This window comes from Pygocentrus nattereri, chromosome 14 (assembly GCF_015220715.1).
Source record: "Pygocentrus nattereri isolate fPygNat1 chromosome 14, fPygNat1.pri, whole genome shotgun sequence".
In the NCBI taxonomy this organism is placed as follows: domain Eukaryota; kingdom Metazoa; phylum Chordata; class Actinopteri; order Characiformes; family Serrasalmidae; genus Pygocentrus; species Pygocentrus nattereri.
In genome coordinates, this window is record NC_051224.1 from 26,731,041 (window position 1) to 26,750,000 (window position 18,960).

At 40.3% G+C, this 18,960-nt stretch overlaps 1 protein-coding gene across 2 annotated transcripts in view; it reads right to left on the reverse strand.

Moving 5' to 3' along the window:
- The window catches only part of prkcbb (protein kinase C, beta b), a 187,900-nt gene that overhangs the window by 24,761 nt on the left and 144,179 nt on the right, over positions 1-18,960 (reverse strand). For both annotated transcript variants that reach the window (XM_037544850.1, XM_037544849.1), the window contains exon 16: positions 14,818-14,958. In XM_037544850.1, coding sequence (XP_037400747.1) covers positions 14,818-14,958 — 141 coding nt within the window. The remainder of the gene's footprint in view (positions 1-14,817; positions 14,959-18,960) is intronic.

Below are 18,960 nucleotides of genomic sequence, written 5' to 3' on the forward strand. Positions count from 1 at the left end.
TGTGAAAGACTGCACCATAAAATAACATGAAGCATAAAGCAACAATTCAAGAATAACGTTTCTCAACATAAAATAGCAAAGACCAGTTGCTTTTCATTATCTATGGTATATAATATGATTAAAAGATTCAAAGAATCTGGAGAAATCTCTGTATATAAGGGACAAGGTCAAAAAACAGTATTTCCTGCAGTGATCTTTGGGCCCTCAGGCAGCACTGCATTAAAAACAGATGTGATTCTGTAGTGGAAATCACTGCATGGGCTCAGAAATACTTCTGAAAACCACTGTCTGTGAAAACAGTTTATCACTGCATCCAAAAATGCAAGTTAAAACTCTAAAACACAAAAAAGAAACCAAATATAAACAGGATCCAGAAACGATGCCACCTTTTCTGGGCCCAAGCTCATTTAAAATGGACTGAGGGGAAGTGGAAAAGTGTCCTGTGGTCTAATGAATCAACAACTGAAATTTCTTTGGAAATCATGGACACAATCAAGACCACTCAGCTTGTTATCAGTGCACAGTTCAAAAGCCAGTATTCATGATGGCATAGGGGGGTATTCGTGAACATGGCATGGGTGACATGCACATCTGTGAAGGCACCATTAATGCTGAATGATATAAACATGTTTGGCAACATGTGCTGACATCCAGACAACGTCTTTTTCAGGGAAGGCCTTAATTATTTCAGCAAGACAATGTCAAACCACATTCTGCATGTATAACAACAGCATGGCTGACCTGCCTGCAGTCCAGACCTGTTAGCACAGAAAACATTTGGCACATTATTAAATGAAAAATATGACAAATGAGACCCTGAACTGATGAGCAGCTGAAATCCTGTATCAAACAAGAACAGGAAAACATTTCCCTTTCAGATCTACAGCAGTGTTTACTCAGTTCCCAAACAATTACAGAATGTTGTTAAAAGAAGAGGTGATGAAACACAGAGGTAAACAGGTCCCGTACCAACTTTTTTGGAATGTGTTGTTGGCATAAAATTAAAAATGGGCATATACATTTCAAAAATCAATAAAATTGCTCAGTTTTAACATGATATGATATGATGCCTTTGATATGTTGCCTTTGTAGTGTTTTCAAATAAATATAAGATTTAAATGATTTACACATCATTGGATTTGGTTTTATTTACATGTTGCACAGCGTCCCAACTTTTTTTAAAATGGGGTTGTAGAAAACAAAATGTTTAGACATGACAAATGAGCAGAAAGTAAAAAAGGGAGGTGTGGTTTTGGGAACAGAGCAAATCCAAACCTTCCAGGACCAGCTGGAGAAGGATGTCACTGTAGATTTCCCTCTCAAATACTTTCCATCTGGCATACAAGCTCATCAACACGAAGAGAGAGAAACAAACTGAGGTAAAAGGACCAATAAACATCACTGTTTTTACAATCTGCTGGAATGCCACACAAATCAGCCTTGAGTTTATTTAAAACCCATTTTTAGGGACCCACCTGAGATTCAGCCAATAAAGACGTACATCCTTCAATATAGGCTGAATCTCAAAAGGGTCCCTAACCTACCTACTATAAAGCACTATGGAAGTTCTAAACCAACATCCTTCAAAAAGGAAGTTGTTCAAGAATTTATTTAGTACAGGCAACAATTACACAAACTTTGACCATTTGAATGTTAAAATAGTTTGCCTGGTTAAAAATGTTCTTCTCTGTGATGGAGAAACTGATTCTTTAAAGTTGGTGGTAAGTAAGGATGCATCGATTCCTGCTGTTGCTGTGCTGTTGCTGAAAGAGACAAATGAGGATCAAAACTATGAAGCCTACTTTACTTACAGTTGTAAGAGCTTTTCTGATGGCAATTGCTGCACTGCTGCTTGATCAGAGAACACTAATGTAGCAGGTCAAAAATTCTGTTACTTTGAATAGCTAAGCAAACAACAGATGACCTGGAGCCGTATTACAGAATCTTCTCTCTAGTCTCTTTAGTTTGAGAAATTTTTCATGAATTTCTATTATAGATATAAATCTGATCCTAATTCAGGATTTTTTCTTATCTCTTACAGCACCTCATCTCCGTTAGGAAATCTTAAACTACTCGAGAATCATTGAGAATGATTGCTAAGAGTGTGTGACTGTTAAACCCAAATAATCCACTACATTGTGCAAAATTGGCTTTGAATCACACATGTAACTCACTGTTTGGTTGTAAAAGTAATTTTATTGCCTACACTGAGATTCAGCCACTGAGTACAGTACTGAGTCTGATCCGATATTTGTATTCTGGTAGATGATACAGCCACACAGCACACACATCAACCAAGTAAGTGAGATTTTCTAGACTGCCGGGAACTTTAAAACCAGATGATTTTTAGTGCCCAGTGTAACACTGAACTTATTCTGACTTGCTGTACAGGTGGACGATAAATGATGTAATTGGATAGTGTTGATGTTGGACAAGTAACTTGATAGTGATGTGTAAAAGGACATAATCACTCTTTTGGTAAAAGAACTGAGAGAGAATTATTGCCTATGTTATTTGTCTCTGCTACACACTGTAATCCTGGCTTTACTTCAGATTCCTCTTAATTTACTTTGTGTTAATGGAATAGAAATGAAAGATGATGTGCTCTGCAACTTCAGCCTCAAGGTGACTTACTCCAGTAAAAACAAGCTAAAATGACTGAAAGTTAGCGTAGAGCAGCTAAGTTAACTCTAACCTGGAGAGAAAGTTCCTCTGATCCTCATCTACAACTGGTGCTCTCAGATAAAAGTAATAAATAATACTAAATAAAATGTACACGTAATGTTTTATTCACATTTAGTCTTAAATATATAAAATATTGTGAAATAATGGGGTCTTTAAAGCTGTGGTAGACTAAACTCCCCACTGTTTCTGATTTAATGCATAAAATATGCAGTATTTTCTGTACAGATAAGTGCTGAATTATGAAAATGTTGCTGTATGTACACCTTGTTTTCACTTTTCAGTTTAAAGTTTCTCCATCAGGGAGCGCTGTAGGCACTCAAGTTGCCACGAATCAGCATCACAAGAAGCTCATGAACATGCATTTGTGGTGACAGTTATTATACAACACGTGAAGTAGTTCTCAAAAGATGTTCAGTTCAATATCATATTGATGCCACCCAGGCCTAATATACACTTAAAGTTCCATGCTGCAGTTTATTATCTTCTGAAAAGGTTTGGAACTAGATTATATAACCAGTACTGATTAATTAAAATGTCTCTATCAGCTCTGATATCAGTCTTTCTGATCAGATGGGATGTCTTTAAGAGAGGCCACTGCACCACTCTGCAGGGCTCTAGAGAAAGTCCACTGCAGCAGAAAACTCTCCAGATAAAACATCCTCTCTTTTAGTAGGCAGTGAGTGAATAGGCTAGAGCTGAATGACCCTGTTCTCCTGACCTCACCATTAGCCCAGAATCTCCTGCATAGAGCTCCAGTGGCCAGAGACCGAGCTCTAGCAGAGTATTCACATGGAAATAATTTCATATACAGGAAGCCCATCCTAATGTATTGGTGTACATGCTTCTCATGGGGGAAAAAAGTCCCTCATGGAGAGCAGCCAAATGTCCCTACAACCACGTGCTCTCTCATCCTGGGGGGATTTGGACCCTACAAAGAGATAAATACACACTCACACACACACTGTAGCATACTGAATAGAGGTCTAAAAGATGCTCTGGGCCCTGCACTGACAAATGCAAATGTGCATCAGGGTGAGATGAGTGCAGGCAAATGCATTAAATCACACTCAGAAGCATCTGTGTACATCAGCCACTCCAATTTAAAAACAATTAAGAGTCCAGTGGAGCGGCCGGCTGCCCCGCTGCCCTTCTGTAGCCGCCTTAATATTTCATCTGAAAGTGATTATGGAGGCTGTGACTTACACTACCAGCCAAAAGCCTGCAATCAAAGATTTCCATAATATAAAACCAATTTGTTTGCAGACATACGAAATGACCTGAGACACTTCACAGATCTCAAATAATGCTAAGGAAACAAAAACGATGTAAAAACAAAGGGTCAGTGGTTCCTCAGACTCAGTAGGGTCAATTCTTCCTCAGGGTTAAATTTTTCAGACTCAGTAATAGCTCATTAAATGCAACATGGTCAATGGTACTTCAGACTCAGTAGAGTCTATGGTTTCTCAGACATAGTATAGTCAATGGTCCCCTAGACTGAACATGGTCAATCGCTCTTCAGACTGATTAGGATCAATAATTTGCAGACTCAGAAATGTTTCCCCAGACTTGGTAGGGTCAATGACTCGCCAGACTCATAGAGCCAATGGTTCCCCAGAATCCACAGGATCAATGGTTCCACAGACTCGGTAGGGTCAATGATTCCTCAGATTCGGTAGGGTCATTGATTCCCCAGACTCAGTATGGTTAATGGTTCCCCAGACTCAATAAGGTCAATGGTTCCACAGACTCGGTAGGGTCAATGATTCCTCAGATTCGGTAGGGTCATTGATTCCCCAGACTCAGTATGGTTAATGGTTCCCCAGACTCAATAAGGTCAATGGTTCCACAGACTCCTTAGGGCCAATGGTTCCCCAAACTCAGTAGGGTGAATGGTTCCCCAGACTCAGTAGGGTGAATGGTTCCCCCTACTCAGTAGGGTCAATGGTTCCTCATTCTGAATAGGGTAAATACTTTGCAGACTCAGTAAAATTACTGGTTCTTCAGACCCTGTATGACCAATTGATCTTTACACTCAGTAGCATCAACTGTTCTTTAGACTCAGCAGGCTCGATGGTTCTTCAGACTCAGTATGGTAAATGGCTCCCTAGACTCAGCAGGGTCAATCATTCTTCAGACTTAGTAAAGTGAATAGTTCCTCAGATTCAGTAACATCAGTTGTTCCTTAGACTGAGTGGGGTTAAATGTTCTTCAGACTCAGTGGGGTCAATAGTTCCTCAGACTCAACATGGAGGGTAGGTGAGGGGGGGTCACTGGGTCAGTAAAATATTTTCAAGACTGGACACCGAATCTCGGCTCCAAAGTGTGCTGCATAGCGCAAAAGCCCTGGTTCTCAACGACTGAGATACAGACTGCAGGTCACATAGCAACAAAGTCACGCCTCACCAGTAATACTGTCTCTCTCTAAAAAGAAGATGAAGTCGCTTCTCTTTCAAAGTTTTCCGTTCCACCTTAAATGGTGCAGCAGTTACATTCAGTGCCTCAGGCAGAATGTAAGTTGGAACAGGAACATTTGAATGAGAAGCTGGCCAAGTTCCGCCTTTTATGTTCCGTCAACATTACATTCTAAATTAAATACTTAAAAAATACATTTTTGAAATTTATGAATCGATTCAGAAACGTTCACATTAGCATCGTGATACATCAAAGAATCAAATTTTTCCCACACCCAATTTTTCCCAGACCACAGTAGGGTCAGTAGATTTTCAGATGCAATAGGGTCAGTGGTTCTTTAGATTCAGTAGAGTCTATGGTCAGTGGTCCCTCAGACCTACAATGGTCAATCTTTAGACTGAGTAAGGTAAACAATTTGCAGACTTAGTGAAGTTAGTGGTTCCTCATACTTGTGGGACGTGCAATCAGCTGTTCTTTAGACTCAGTAAGATCAATTGTTCTTTAGACTCAGCATGGTCAATGGTTCCTCAGAGCCAGTATGGTTAATAGCTCCCTAGACTCAGCAGGGTCAATCATACTTCAGACTGAGAAAGGTAATAAGGTAAAGGTAAGGTAAGATCATTTACAGACTTAGTAAAGTGACTGGCTCCTCAGACTCAGTAAGGTTACTGGTTCCTCAGACTCAATATGGTCAATAGTTCCTCAGGCTCAATAAGGTTACTGGTTCCTCAGACTTAATAGGATCAAGAGCTCCTCAGACTCAACAGAGACAACTGCAGTTGATTTTTTGATTTTTTGGCTTTCTTTCATTTGTTGTTTAATGGCACTTCATTTATTCTTTCCTTTCAGCAGTCACTCACTGTAGCCTTCACTGCTATCTAGATGACATGGCAGCTTCCAGAATCTGATGAAAGTTTCTCACCTTTTGCAAAGAATATGTTGACTAATTCAATTCACATAGAACAAAAGTCGTTAATTAACCCTTTGTGTTCTGAGATCATTCTCTCTTGATTTGTTAATCTCTTCTTAGACTTCACAGAACATGATCACCATATGTTTCATATCAAAAGCTGCAGCAGCTTCAACAGCTGTAAACTCTCTGCATGGCATTTTACACCAGTCTCCGATGTGGACTGAATGAAGAATGAAAGGTTTCCAGCATGATGGCCAGTCCTTAGTGATTTCCTGAGTGTCAGTTGGTCAGTTTCACACAGAATGTAGACGGACACATGAATCCACACGGTAAGAGGCAGATGACGTGTATCTTAGCCTCATAACTCCGGATGTGAGTCTCATATGATCTTGTGATAAGATGGGATGGAAAGGGCGACTCTACCGATTCAGGAAGTGTTTGAACTGGAGCATCACAAAGATACAGACACAGATATAAAAACAGAGAATCTAACACATTGTGGACCCCAGAGGATTAAAAGTACTGTACTAAATTCACAACAATATTGTATGCGTGACGTAGATATGGATTTTACACAAAATGTTTAAAAAACAAGTTGGACCCCATTTTGTGGTCCATGACTCAAACATTCCTCTTGAGCTCCAGAAACTCAGGCGAAAGCGTTTCAGTGTCCTCATAGATCCAGCTGTCCACTGTGATTAAGATCAGTCGCCAGGAGAGCGTTTACTACAGCAGGACGTGTGACAGCAGCGCTAAACAATGGCCATTTACAGCTCCACACAGACATGCCTGCTGTGTCTCCCCTGCAAACTCCCTCTCCACCTCTGCTCTCTCACTCTATCTCATCCTCACACTCTTCCGGCTTTTCCAAGAAAACACAGTGGCAGGCTTTTCCCTCATCTCCCCACCCACTCATATCTCAGACAGGACTGCAGCAGAGGGGATGAGAGAGAACGAGAGAGAGAGAGAGAGAGAGAGAGAGAGAGAGAGAGAGAGAGAGAGAATGATGTTCTTTTGACCAGCAGGTGTGGAACACGGCTCTCTCACACACTAAAGTGGAAAATGACAAACAGAGCACTTGGTTTCTTTCCTCCTGTCTGTATTTCCATTTCTCTGAATTTTTGTTTGTCTTTCCATTTATTCTGTCTGACTGTCTGACACTCGATTACATATACGAGAACACCATCCTGCTGGGATGAAGCATGCAGCACACACAAAGACATTACAGAACCAAATTAGAGCAAGAAAGGTGAAGAGAGAAGAACTAATAATATTTTGTCACTGCAGATTATTTGAGTGGTCGAGTAATCAAGCGATTGTTTTTGCTCAAATAATGAAAATTCATGGACAATTGAAAGCTTGGCACAGACATTTATGGTAAGATTCATGATGTACAACACAGTTTTACAGTGAATTTTTTGGTAAGATCTAACAGAACATTATTGAAGGAGCCTGTTAGCCTGTTGGCTGCTTGCTGAGCTGTTCGGTTTAGACTTAAACTAAAGCAATAAGTCATTTGTGGCTGTGCATTACTGTAATTTTATTACAAGGGAACACTGTTCTAGGCACAATGCAAAGCAGAGTAAAACCCCTGATAAAATCACTGTAACATATAGCCTAGAATGGCTGATGGCTTTTCTCAAACAGCTCCAACATAAAATATGGTAAAATCCACAAATTATCAGCAAATAATTTATTGAAGTTAATAATTTAAATTCAATATAAGTATTCTGCCAAGAAATGTAGCTCCTTTAGGGTATGATGTCATTGCTAAGCAGCCATAAACTCCTGAATGAGGAGAAAAACCTTTGGTCACCCATCACTGTACATTGTGGTCATTTCATGAAATTTTTAACATTTTGGTGTACAATAATAAACATATTGTTTAATGCAAAACATTTGCTTTATAAATACCTTTTGGTTACCAAATTACAACTAGCACCAAGCTAACAGCGTCCTCTTCTCACGCTGGGGCTGAATCACAAATGGCTCCCTGCACCGTACATAGTGCACTATGTAGGAATTTAAGTACTGGATCCTCTGGCACAACAGTTATTACAAATAGTAATTTGGGTCACTTTTTGTCTGCAGAAGCTAGAATTTCTAAACTTCCCTAATGCACTATTAAGGGAGTATGGAGGCGTTTGAGATTCAGCCTGGGTTTGACACGACTTCTGAATGAAACATGGACATTTGAAGTGTGTGAGACATTCAAAGTGTGTAAGACATTCAAGTGACATTTTTAGGCTTTTATACTGCAGTTTTACAGTTAATCATACCGTAAGTGCTTTAATTCAAGCCTGTGATATTAATAATGGAGTTGTATAGTATGTTTGCTGTCCTTTAGCCTGTTAGCTAGCTGACCAGTGTCACACAGCCTCCAAAACTCCTTGTAGATTTGGACTCGATCTCCCAGAATCCTCTGGGAGATCACATGACTTCCGATCTTCCCGTAAGCGATCAGACTGAGACGGACTCAATATCCCAGGATCCTCTGGAAAGTCACATGACATCTCATGTGACACCGCGCTCCTATCAGCGCTCTAGGTCTCCGGAGTTTTGATGTGATTAGCCTGTGTTATGTGTCATATGATATACTTAGTGTAGTATAATAGCCCGGGCTTTAGCTTAGTAAAGTTGTGAGGTATTGTATACATTTTTGAGATCTACTTAGTGTTTATCTATTGTTGTGTATTTTGTGTATGACCTTTGCTTTTCGTTTTCTCATCTCTGCCCTTTTTGCTCTGCCCTTTGGATTTGGTTGCTATATCTCTGATTTTGGATTATGACCATTTGCCTAAACCTTCGACCACGCTACTGCTTTTCCCTTTTTGGATTGATGCAATGTCTGATCTTTGTCTATGCATGTTTTGTGTGCCTTCTGGATCTGAACTCTGCCTGGTTATCAACTACAACTTTGAACTCTGTTTCTATCAGTAAAGTCCTTTCAGTAAGGTACATCTGCGAGCGTCTGACTGTGCTGGAAACCTTACAATCAGCCTGGTTCTAGATGAGAAAATTCGCTGTCAGCCCCTCAGTTTAAACAGAAGCAGGTTCTTATTTAATCAGTACACTATGTACAAGCATCAGTGCAGTCACAGATTATTCATTAATAGCACAAGGGTTTTCACGCCATGGTGCAATGATACAGAGTTCACTTAGTTGTAATAAGGTGGTTGATGTGCATACTTCTTGTATTTTATGGCTATGAACACGGCTCAGCCAATCAGATTTTAGGACCGGAACAACCCATTTTATACTTTTTATCAAAAATCTTTTAGTTTGGATGCTTTCAATTTGTAAATATAAACATACAATGATCATAACATTCTGACCACCTCCTTGTTTCTACACTCGTTGTCCACTTTATCAGCTCCACTTACTATATAGGTGCACTTTGTAGTTCTACAATTACAGACTTTAGTCCATTGGTTTCTCTGGATACGTTGTTAGCCTCTTTTACCCTGTTCTTCAGTGGTCAGGACTCCCATGTACCCTCACAGAGCAGGTACTACTTGGGTTTTGGATCATTCTGAGCACTGCAGTAACACTGACATGGTGGTGTTGTGTTGTTGCACTGGAGTGGATCAGACACAGCAGTGCTGCTGGAGTTTTTAAAAACTTTGTCCTTTCACTCTCCACTCTCTTAGACACTCCTACCTTGTCAGTCCATCTTGTAGATGTAAAGCCAGAGACGATAACTCATCTGATCCACTCATATCAGCACAACACACACTAGCACACCACCACCAAGTCAGTGTTATTGCACTGCTGAGAATGACCCACCACCCAAATAGTACATGCTCTGTGAGGGTCCATGGGGGTTCTGACCACTGAAAAACAGGGTAAAATGGGACTAACAAAGTATGCAGAGAAACAGACGCACTACAGTCTGTAACTGTAGAACTACAAAGTGCACCTACAGTAAGTGGAGCTGATAATGCTATGCCTGATCGGTATACATGCATCTGTGAGATCCTGCTGGTGTGGGTTTCCTCACTTTCAGTGATGTTCACAAAAGCAGTTTGAGTGCTAATAGTGCCCCGTCATTGAGAATCTTCAGCCTGACAAGCACAATTTAATAATGACTTGCAGATGCTGTGTTTATCATTCAAATTGCAAATGAATTACAAAGCTGAGTCACAGAGAATGAAAATTTTAACTGATTATCTTAATTGAGTAATTGTGAAAGCCGTATCTAATAATGCTCTCTAAAAAAACACTCCGAACCCGTTCTACGAACCTCTTCAAATAAAGAAGCTCTTTCAAAAGGAACCTGTTCTCCAAAACCTTCCACATTGAGCTGATACACATCCGCCCTCCGTCACTCCGCCGCTTACACTCTATACGTCCTTCAGCCACTTCTCATTCCACTAAATGAATACATTTATATAAGGATGTGCAGACAGTCTTTACAGCAGTAAGACTGGATTCAGAACCGCAGAGTATGCAAGAAACATCTCTACAATACAGTGCATGAGACCAGAGGGAGCCATGAAAATCATAATAATAGTGATAATAGCAGCACAGGACATGTGAGCAAGCAGAGAAAAGAGCACAGAGCAGAGATCCTGCAGAGACTAAATACCTAAATGTCTACATATGAACATGAACATGAGCTCGAACATCCGCTCTGTGTTGGAGGCATCAGCAGAGCTTACAATTTAAAGTCAGTTTGAAATCATAAATCATTCTCCTTCCAAAATATGTTGGTGTTGTGTAGGCTAACTAAGGGTGATTTGCAGGCTAGCTAATAATGATATGTATATTAGCTAATGGTGATTGCCAGTGGTGATATGTAGGCTAGCTTTAGGTTATGTGTAGATTAAATATTGGTGATTGCTAAGCTAATGGTAATTTGTAGGCTAGCTAATAATGATGTTGGGCTAGCTACTGGTGATTTGGAAATTTGTTAATGGTGATGTGTAGGCTAGTTAATGGTAATGTGTAAGCTTGTTAATGGTGATATGTAGGCTACAGCTAATAGTGATATATAGGCTATAGATAATGGTGATATGCAAGCTTTAGATAATGTGATATGTAGGCTATAGCTAATGGTGATATGTAGGCTATAGCTAATGGTGATATGTAGGCTATAGCTAAGAGTGATATATAGGTTATAGCTAATGGTGATATGTAGGCTATAGCTAAGAGTGATATATAGGTTATAGCTAATGGTGATATGTAGGCTAGCTAATTGTGATACATAGTTTATTGCTAAAGGTGATATGTAGGCTGTAGCTAGTAGTGATATGTAGGCTAGCTAATTGTGATATACATGCTATAGCTACTGGTGATGACATGTAAGCTAGCTAATGGTGATATGTAGGTTATAGCTAATGGTGCTATGTAGGTTATTGCTAATGGTGATATGTAGTCTATAGTTAATAGTGATATGTAGGCTAGCTAATTGTGATATGTAGGCTATAGCTAATGGTGATGATATGTAAGCTAGCTAATGGTGATATGTAGGTTATAGCTAATGGTGCTATGTAGGTTATAGCTAATGGTGATATGTAGGCTAGCTAATTGTGATACATAGGCTATAGCTAATAGTGATATGTAGGCTATAGCTAATGGTGATATATAGGCTAGCTAATTGTGATACATAGGCTTTAGCTAATGGTGATATGTAGCCTATAGCTAATAGTAGGTTACACCTAATGGTGATATGTACGCTATAGCTAATAGTGATATATAGGATAGCTAATTGTGAAACACAGGCTATAGCTATTAGTGATATGTAGGCTATAGCTAATGGTGATATGTAGGCTATAGATAATAGTAGGTTATACCTAATGGTGATATGTTTACTATAGCTAATGGTGATATATAGGCTTTAGCCAATGATGATATGGTGACTATAGCTAATGGTGATATGTAGGCTATAGCTAATAGTAGGTTATACCTGATGGTGATATGTACGCTATAGCTAATGGTGATATATAGCATAGCTAATTGTGAAACATAGGCTATAGCTAATGGTGAAACATAGGCTATAGCTAATGGTGATATGTAGGCTATAGCTAATAGTGAGATGTAGGTTATAGCTAATGGTGATATGTATGCTATAGCTAATGGTGATATGAAAATATGTATGAAAATGCCATTTTCAAATATTTCAACACAACAAACTTGACTCAATACTTAAAAATCGCAGCACATAAAATATTACTATGAATTTTTAGCTAAAGCTATGATTATTTCTCAGCCGACCTGGGGGCTGACATTTACAAGAAGAAAGAAACATCTAGCAACAAAAAGGCAATGGGAGTTGCAACCCTAGAGAAGCGGGGCTTTGACTCTAAAACACCTTTACTGTCACTATTAATAGCTATTTTCCAAGGTGGTTTTCAAGCTAAGTTTATTCGACACAGAACTTCACCAGTAACACATCTGTTCTAGTATCTCAGTCATTTTGTAGATGTAATGCTCTGGACTTTTCATGGTCACATTAAACACCACCTGAGAGAAGCCTGACAGCTTGTGGCTCATCTTCGAACATTTCCTTGAGCACTTCTTTAAGATTCCCAAGACGAGAAGAGGAGAACAGAACACGAAGGAGGAGAGACAGACAGAGAGAGGAGTTTCTCTCATTAAATCTGAGGGAGGCTAACAATCGTCTTCACCCTGACACATACAGCTTCTGGACATCCGCTAACCGCTAACAAAGCGGATCTTTTTCTTCCTCTGGAGCCCTTTTACAGTGACACGCTGGTGCTTCCGAATCTCCAACCACTCTGTGTTTCCACCCCAGGAAAACTACACCACGCTCAAAATGCTCCCTAATCACTGTTCCCTAAGTTAGACATCTATATTAGAACACATTAGACTACTACATAGAACACTATAACAGTGAACTGGAACAGTTCCCTAATCACTAGTATATCACTAAATATATATAATTCCCTAATATAGACCAGTATATAGAACACTATTATAATGAACAAGAATGGTCCCCTAATCACTATTTCCACAGTATATTTGTTTCTTATAGGGTTCTACACAATGGGATATTAGATCATTATGTAGAACACCATAATAAGGAACAAAAATAGTTCCGAATCAATATTCCCTACATTAGAGCATTATGTAGAACACTACTGTAGTGAACAGAAATGGACCCCTAATCACTATTCCCCACATTAAAGCACTCAAGATAACACTATTATAGTGAACAAGAATGGTCCCTTTATCACTGTTCTCCACATTAAGGCACTATACAGAACACAATTAAAGTTAATAGAATTAGTGCCCTAATCACTATTCCCCAAATTAAAGCACTATATATATACTATAGGGTTCTCTAATCCAGTGTTTCTCAGCCCTGTTTCTGGAGGCCCACCATCCTGCAGATTTTAGTGCTTTTCCTGCTTCAACTTAAGTGTAGGACTGTGCATCAGTATTATAGTGATGGTTCACTATTCTTTGCATTGAAGCACTACTGTAAGATGTGAAAATTGTCCCCTAATCACAATTCCCCAGACTGGAGCACTCTATAGAGCATTATTATAGCGAACAGAAATTGTGCCTAATCACTATTCCCCACATTGAAGCATTATAACACTATTATAGCACACAGAAATGTCACCTAATCATTGTTTCCTACATTGTAGCACTATAAAAAACACAATTATAGTAAATAGAAATGTCCCCTAATCCCCACACTGAAGCACTAGAACACTATTATAGTGAACAAAAATGGTGCCTAATCTCTGTTCCCCACATTGAAGCACTATAAAATGATTATAGTGAATAGAAATGATCCCCTAATCACTGTTCCCCAAACTGAACCATTAGAGCACCATTATAGTGAACAGAAATGCTCCCATAATCACTGTTCCCCAGATTGAAGCACTATAGCTCTATTATAGTGAACAGAAATGGTCCTCTAATCACTGTTCCCCACATTGAAACACCATAACACTATTATAATGAACAGAAATGGTCCCCTTATCACTCTTCCCCACACTGAAGCACTAGAACACTATTATAATGAACAGAAATGGTGCCTAATCACTCCTCCTCATATTGAAGCACTAGAACACTATTATAGTGAACATAAAATGGTCCCCCAACCACTGTTCCCCACATTGAAGCACTAGATCACTATTATAGTGAACAGAAATGGTGCCTAACCACTGTTTCCCACATTGAAGCACTAGAACACTATTATAGTGAACAGAAATGGTCCCCTAACCACTCTTCCCCACACTAAAGCACTAGAACACTATAATCGTGAACAGAAATGATGCCCTAAGGCCCCACTAGATTGAAACCTCTATGTTTTTGGGGCCAGTGAGAAATGGCAGAAACCCAGAATAGTGCACATAGTAGTGAATAGGGAACCACTGAACCAAGGGATCATGGGAAAGGAAAACATCATTAAGTTGTTTACAGGAAGTTTTATTTTCCACTTGAAAAAGACACCAGTGGTCTGTGGAAGGGATCATCACCTCACCAGCACCATGGTCCCCAAAAGGAGGACAAGATACAGTGCTACATGCTAACATTGTTAATGTTATGCATGCTAAGGTACCCGTTAACATGACGTCATTTGCATTATCCTAACAGGCAAAATTAACCTTGACTGCTTGTTTGCAATATTAGCATGTAGCGTGCAGGATCACCCACGTCTGGTTCCAGTAAAGGGGCGGCGCTAGAAGAGGATTATAGAAGCAGTTTTAGCCATCAGCCTCCAATGAACAGCCTGTGCAGAGTTACCCACCTGTGTGTTGGGGTCTGGGAATACGCACGGACTGTGTGTTTGTGTGGGAGTGTGTGTGTGGGGGTGTGTTTAGACTTACAGCTTTCGGTTTGAATGGTGGTTGAACCTCTTTATTCTCCAGTTTTTCCCAGTCCATATAACGGAAGAAGCCGTGCTCCCGGATGTCCCGCTCGCCCTCCGGACCACAGCCCAGACGCTTCCCAGGGTGCTTAGTCATCAGCTACAACACCCACATGCAAGAGAGAGAGAGAGGGAGAGAGAGAGGGAGAGGGAGAGGGAGAGGGAGAGAGAGAATGAGGGAGAGACAGAGAGAGAAAGAGGGAGAGAGAGAGGAACAGTTTTCATGGTGGTCACAACATTGAACACATCCCTCCATTTTGCCTACATTTTGCCTACAGCGGTTTAGACCCACTGTATTTAGGGTAAACCATGATGTGCCTTTTCAAGTCAACGGATAAAAAGTGTTCACGCTGAAGGAGTCACAGATGATACGGAACTGTCTGATGTAACAGACAATTAAAGTTTGTCTGCTTATCTTAAAACTTTAAACCAGGGGTACCTGAGCTTCCTGTCCTGAGCTGACAATGCAATGTTGTAGTGGGTTCAGAGTCTTTGAGTGGAGCGGGACACACTTCCATGTTAAACACTTTAAAGTGTTTCTATAATCACTCCGCTCTGGATTTTCTGTTCCCTACTCCTCACTCATATGTCAGGAGAAACCCTGCTCTGTGATTTGCTCCATATGATCCATTCTTATGATATTTATTTTTCTCTGTCCTCCAGGCTCCAATGACAGCTATGGACACCTGGCGCAGTCTAATTTCATTAATTATACAATTTATGGCTGCTATTTAAAAAAAAGCTAGTTAAACATTCTGCGCTACACAGGCTTTTTCTGAATGTTTAGGCTTGAAGCAACGGTGCAATAACAAGCTATGAATCTGCAGAGTGTAAACAAACACTGATGGTCTACTTTATTATTCCTACAGCAAAGTGAACGACACAAGACTGACTCTGTCTTTAGCCCCACCCATTCAGTCTACAGCAGTTTAGCCCCATCCATTCAGCCTACAGAAGTTTAGCTTCACCCATTCAACCTACAGCAGTGAAGTTTAGCCTCACCCATTCAGCCTATAGCAATTTAGCCCTGCCCATTCAACCTACAGCAGTTTAGCCCCACCCATTCTGCCTACAGCTATTTAGCCACTCCCATTCAGCCTACAGTAGTTTAGCCCCTCCCATTCAGCCTGTGCTGTTCCTGTAGACAGTCTGTATCACTGCAGTCGAAGTTGTGGGAAAGGTATAAAGAGAGGCTGAAAAAAGGTTTATGTAGAAATGAATTATGACTGTTTTTGGTACATAAAAGCCCACAAATGTCAGAGGGACAATAAAATACAGAATACTGTAGGACGTGGGCTCTTTAAACACAGTCCTCCAACCGCTGAAGTGTGCCTCAGTAGAGCGCTGCGTCCAATACAACACAATCGCTTGACTGTTTTATTTCACTGAGTGGCTTTAGCATGTGTGTGTGTGTGTGCATGTGCGTGTGAAGCTGAACAACTTGCAGAGTTTTTGTCAGCGGCTCTGTGCACATTAAATATTGACGACAGCAGAAAAAGTCTTTTCGGCTCTTTGTGTAGCGGATGTCCCCGCTGGCTGCCCGAGTTTAACACTGACATACAGAGAGTGTTCAGGCCTGGCCCAGAGCCGCGCGCTCCAGCACCCTCAGTGCTCCACTACCACCACCATCATCATCATCATCATCAACAGTGCATGCAGCAGCTTACTGTACAGTATAGCCACCCACTGACAGCGTAAGTAGAGGTGAATGAGGACACTCTGTCATTACTGCAATAAATTATATCACAATTGCGGCTTTTTCCAGAACACTGTCTCATAAAATATATGTGTGTGTGTATATATATATATATATATATATATATATATATATATATATATATATATATATATATATAGTACTGCATTGCAGCTTAAAGAGCAGATGAAGTTGAGTTTTGTCAAAACAGATGTTTATGCTATTTCGTGTTGGTTGGTGTTAAATTCATTACAATGTTTTTTTTTTTTTAAATATGAGGCTCGTTACGCCTCTTGATGAAAAAGTTCTCATTTACATCTAAATCTGTGGCTCTCGGTGTTCGCCTGAGCTTTATGCCTCAGTCTGGATTAAATGTGGTCAGTAAATGAAGCTGCAGGTCAGTCAGAGAACTATAGCACACTGGCTGGAGGGCCACTTAGAACACTCTCTAAAACAGAAGACACAGGCTGATTAAATCTGCCCGCAGGCCTTGTTTGGTGCAGGGACTGGACTTTGGACACCCCTGCATTACTGAGATGCAACACTAAAACTGTATGTTGGGAGAACTGTGGACTAAATTAATCTGAGACACTTTTATTCAACTTCTATATGCGCTGTAACAGATTTCACTCCTAGTTGGTTCCCTACCAGACTTCCACCAGACTTATGTTCTTTGTTTGGTTCTGTAGATTTCACACTGTAGCCAAAGTGAATAACAGAGGTTGGTGTTCATTTGTGGGTTTCAAATTCAAAAAAGACTCAAGTGCTCTGTTTCTCTCACATGTACCACCTTGAAAATGGAAAATAGAAAACAAATGCTTAATGTTGAAGTGTATCACAATCAAAGCAACAAAAATAAACATTCCTCCATATCTGCTTCTTTATAACTGGCCACTTTGAGTTTAACAAATTCATTCACAAACATTTGGCCAAAATTATGTTCTGTGATTTACCTGCCAGAATTGAATGCATGTCTTGGCAATTATTTCATTACTCTGATGTGATTTGGTGGTCCAGCTGTAAATTTACAGAGAGCCAAGCAATAGTGATTCAATGAGAGACCAATTTAAATTACAATTTAAATTGACCAATTATGTTTTCCCTCTACAGGGGTGGGCTTTGATATTGCTAAATCCATGACAAGTTCTGCCCGCTGGGGGGACATGCAGGCTCTGGGGACACAAAACTAGCAAAAAAGCTAGCTAGCTTGCTGGTTGTGACGGAAGCTGAGAGTAGCATTACCACCAGTGAGGAGGACGTTACTGTGTTTTCAACTTTTGATGAAATGTTGGAGTTAATCGGTAAAGGACAACCTACACCTGCATTTAGCGTGATAAAGTTAAGTATTTCTCTATATGGCTGCACAAATTACAATGTGCAGTTATGTCCAATTCACCAAACTAAGTTCTGAATGTAAACAGCAGGGGGCAGCCTGACCGCTCTTCTTCCCTATACAGTATAAGATCAGCATGCCAGCAACACAAAAATAGATAAAGTTGGTGGATCTTTTGTTTGTTTGATCAGATTAAACAACAGAAAAAAATCTCCCATCTTCTGCAGAGTCTTTCTCCAGGTGAATATGTATGAGGGGCAGAAAGGCATGTCGCTCTCTCTCTCTATCGGTTCGGACGTTAGTTTGGCCACATCGCTCAGACAGAAAGCAGATTGATTTGCTCCTGAAACATGAAGGAGAACGGCTCAGCACACCTGGCCCTGTGTGCGTGTGTGTGAGTGTGTGTGTGATGGAGCAGATGTTGGTGTCAGTCCCACCCAGGTGTAGAAACACACACACACACCCACACACCTGCCTGTCCTGTTCCATCAGTGCTCTGAGCTAACACACGGGGTAAAGCAGAGCTTGTCTCCAGAGACGCTGTGCTGCGTTCACATAGCGGTGAATAATGGCAGCAGTGTAAACGTTGCCATGGCGATAGTGCTGTTTTTGTTCTCATGCAGTGGGGATGGTGTTAAATTGTTTTGAATGTACCCTAACATTTCTGATAGTTTCCTTTCAATTAAATTTTGATTTTGTTGTATTTCAGACTGTCCAATCTCATCCACAAAAGGTCAGTGTGGCTGCAGGTTTGACTCCAACAAAAAAAAGAACATCTGATCTACTGCTGGAGACCGAGACCAACTGAGTTCATCTGCAAAACCAATGTATTCAGGTCAGGTGACGCAGCCCTGCTGCCGACTGTTTGAGGCAGAATCTCAAAAGACTCCTTTTCCCTACAAAGAGCAGCACACAGGTCTTAAACTAACGGCTACTAATCTACACAGAGCTCAGTAAGCCTCAAAGAGAACCCCTCTGGATTCAGCCATGAGAGACAATTCATACTGGATAAAGATCAATATTTGGGTGGAAAAGACTCATATAGTGACTATATAGAGAGCAGTGAGACATTT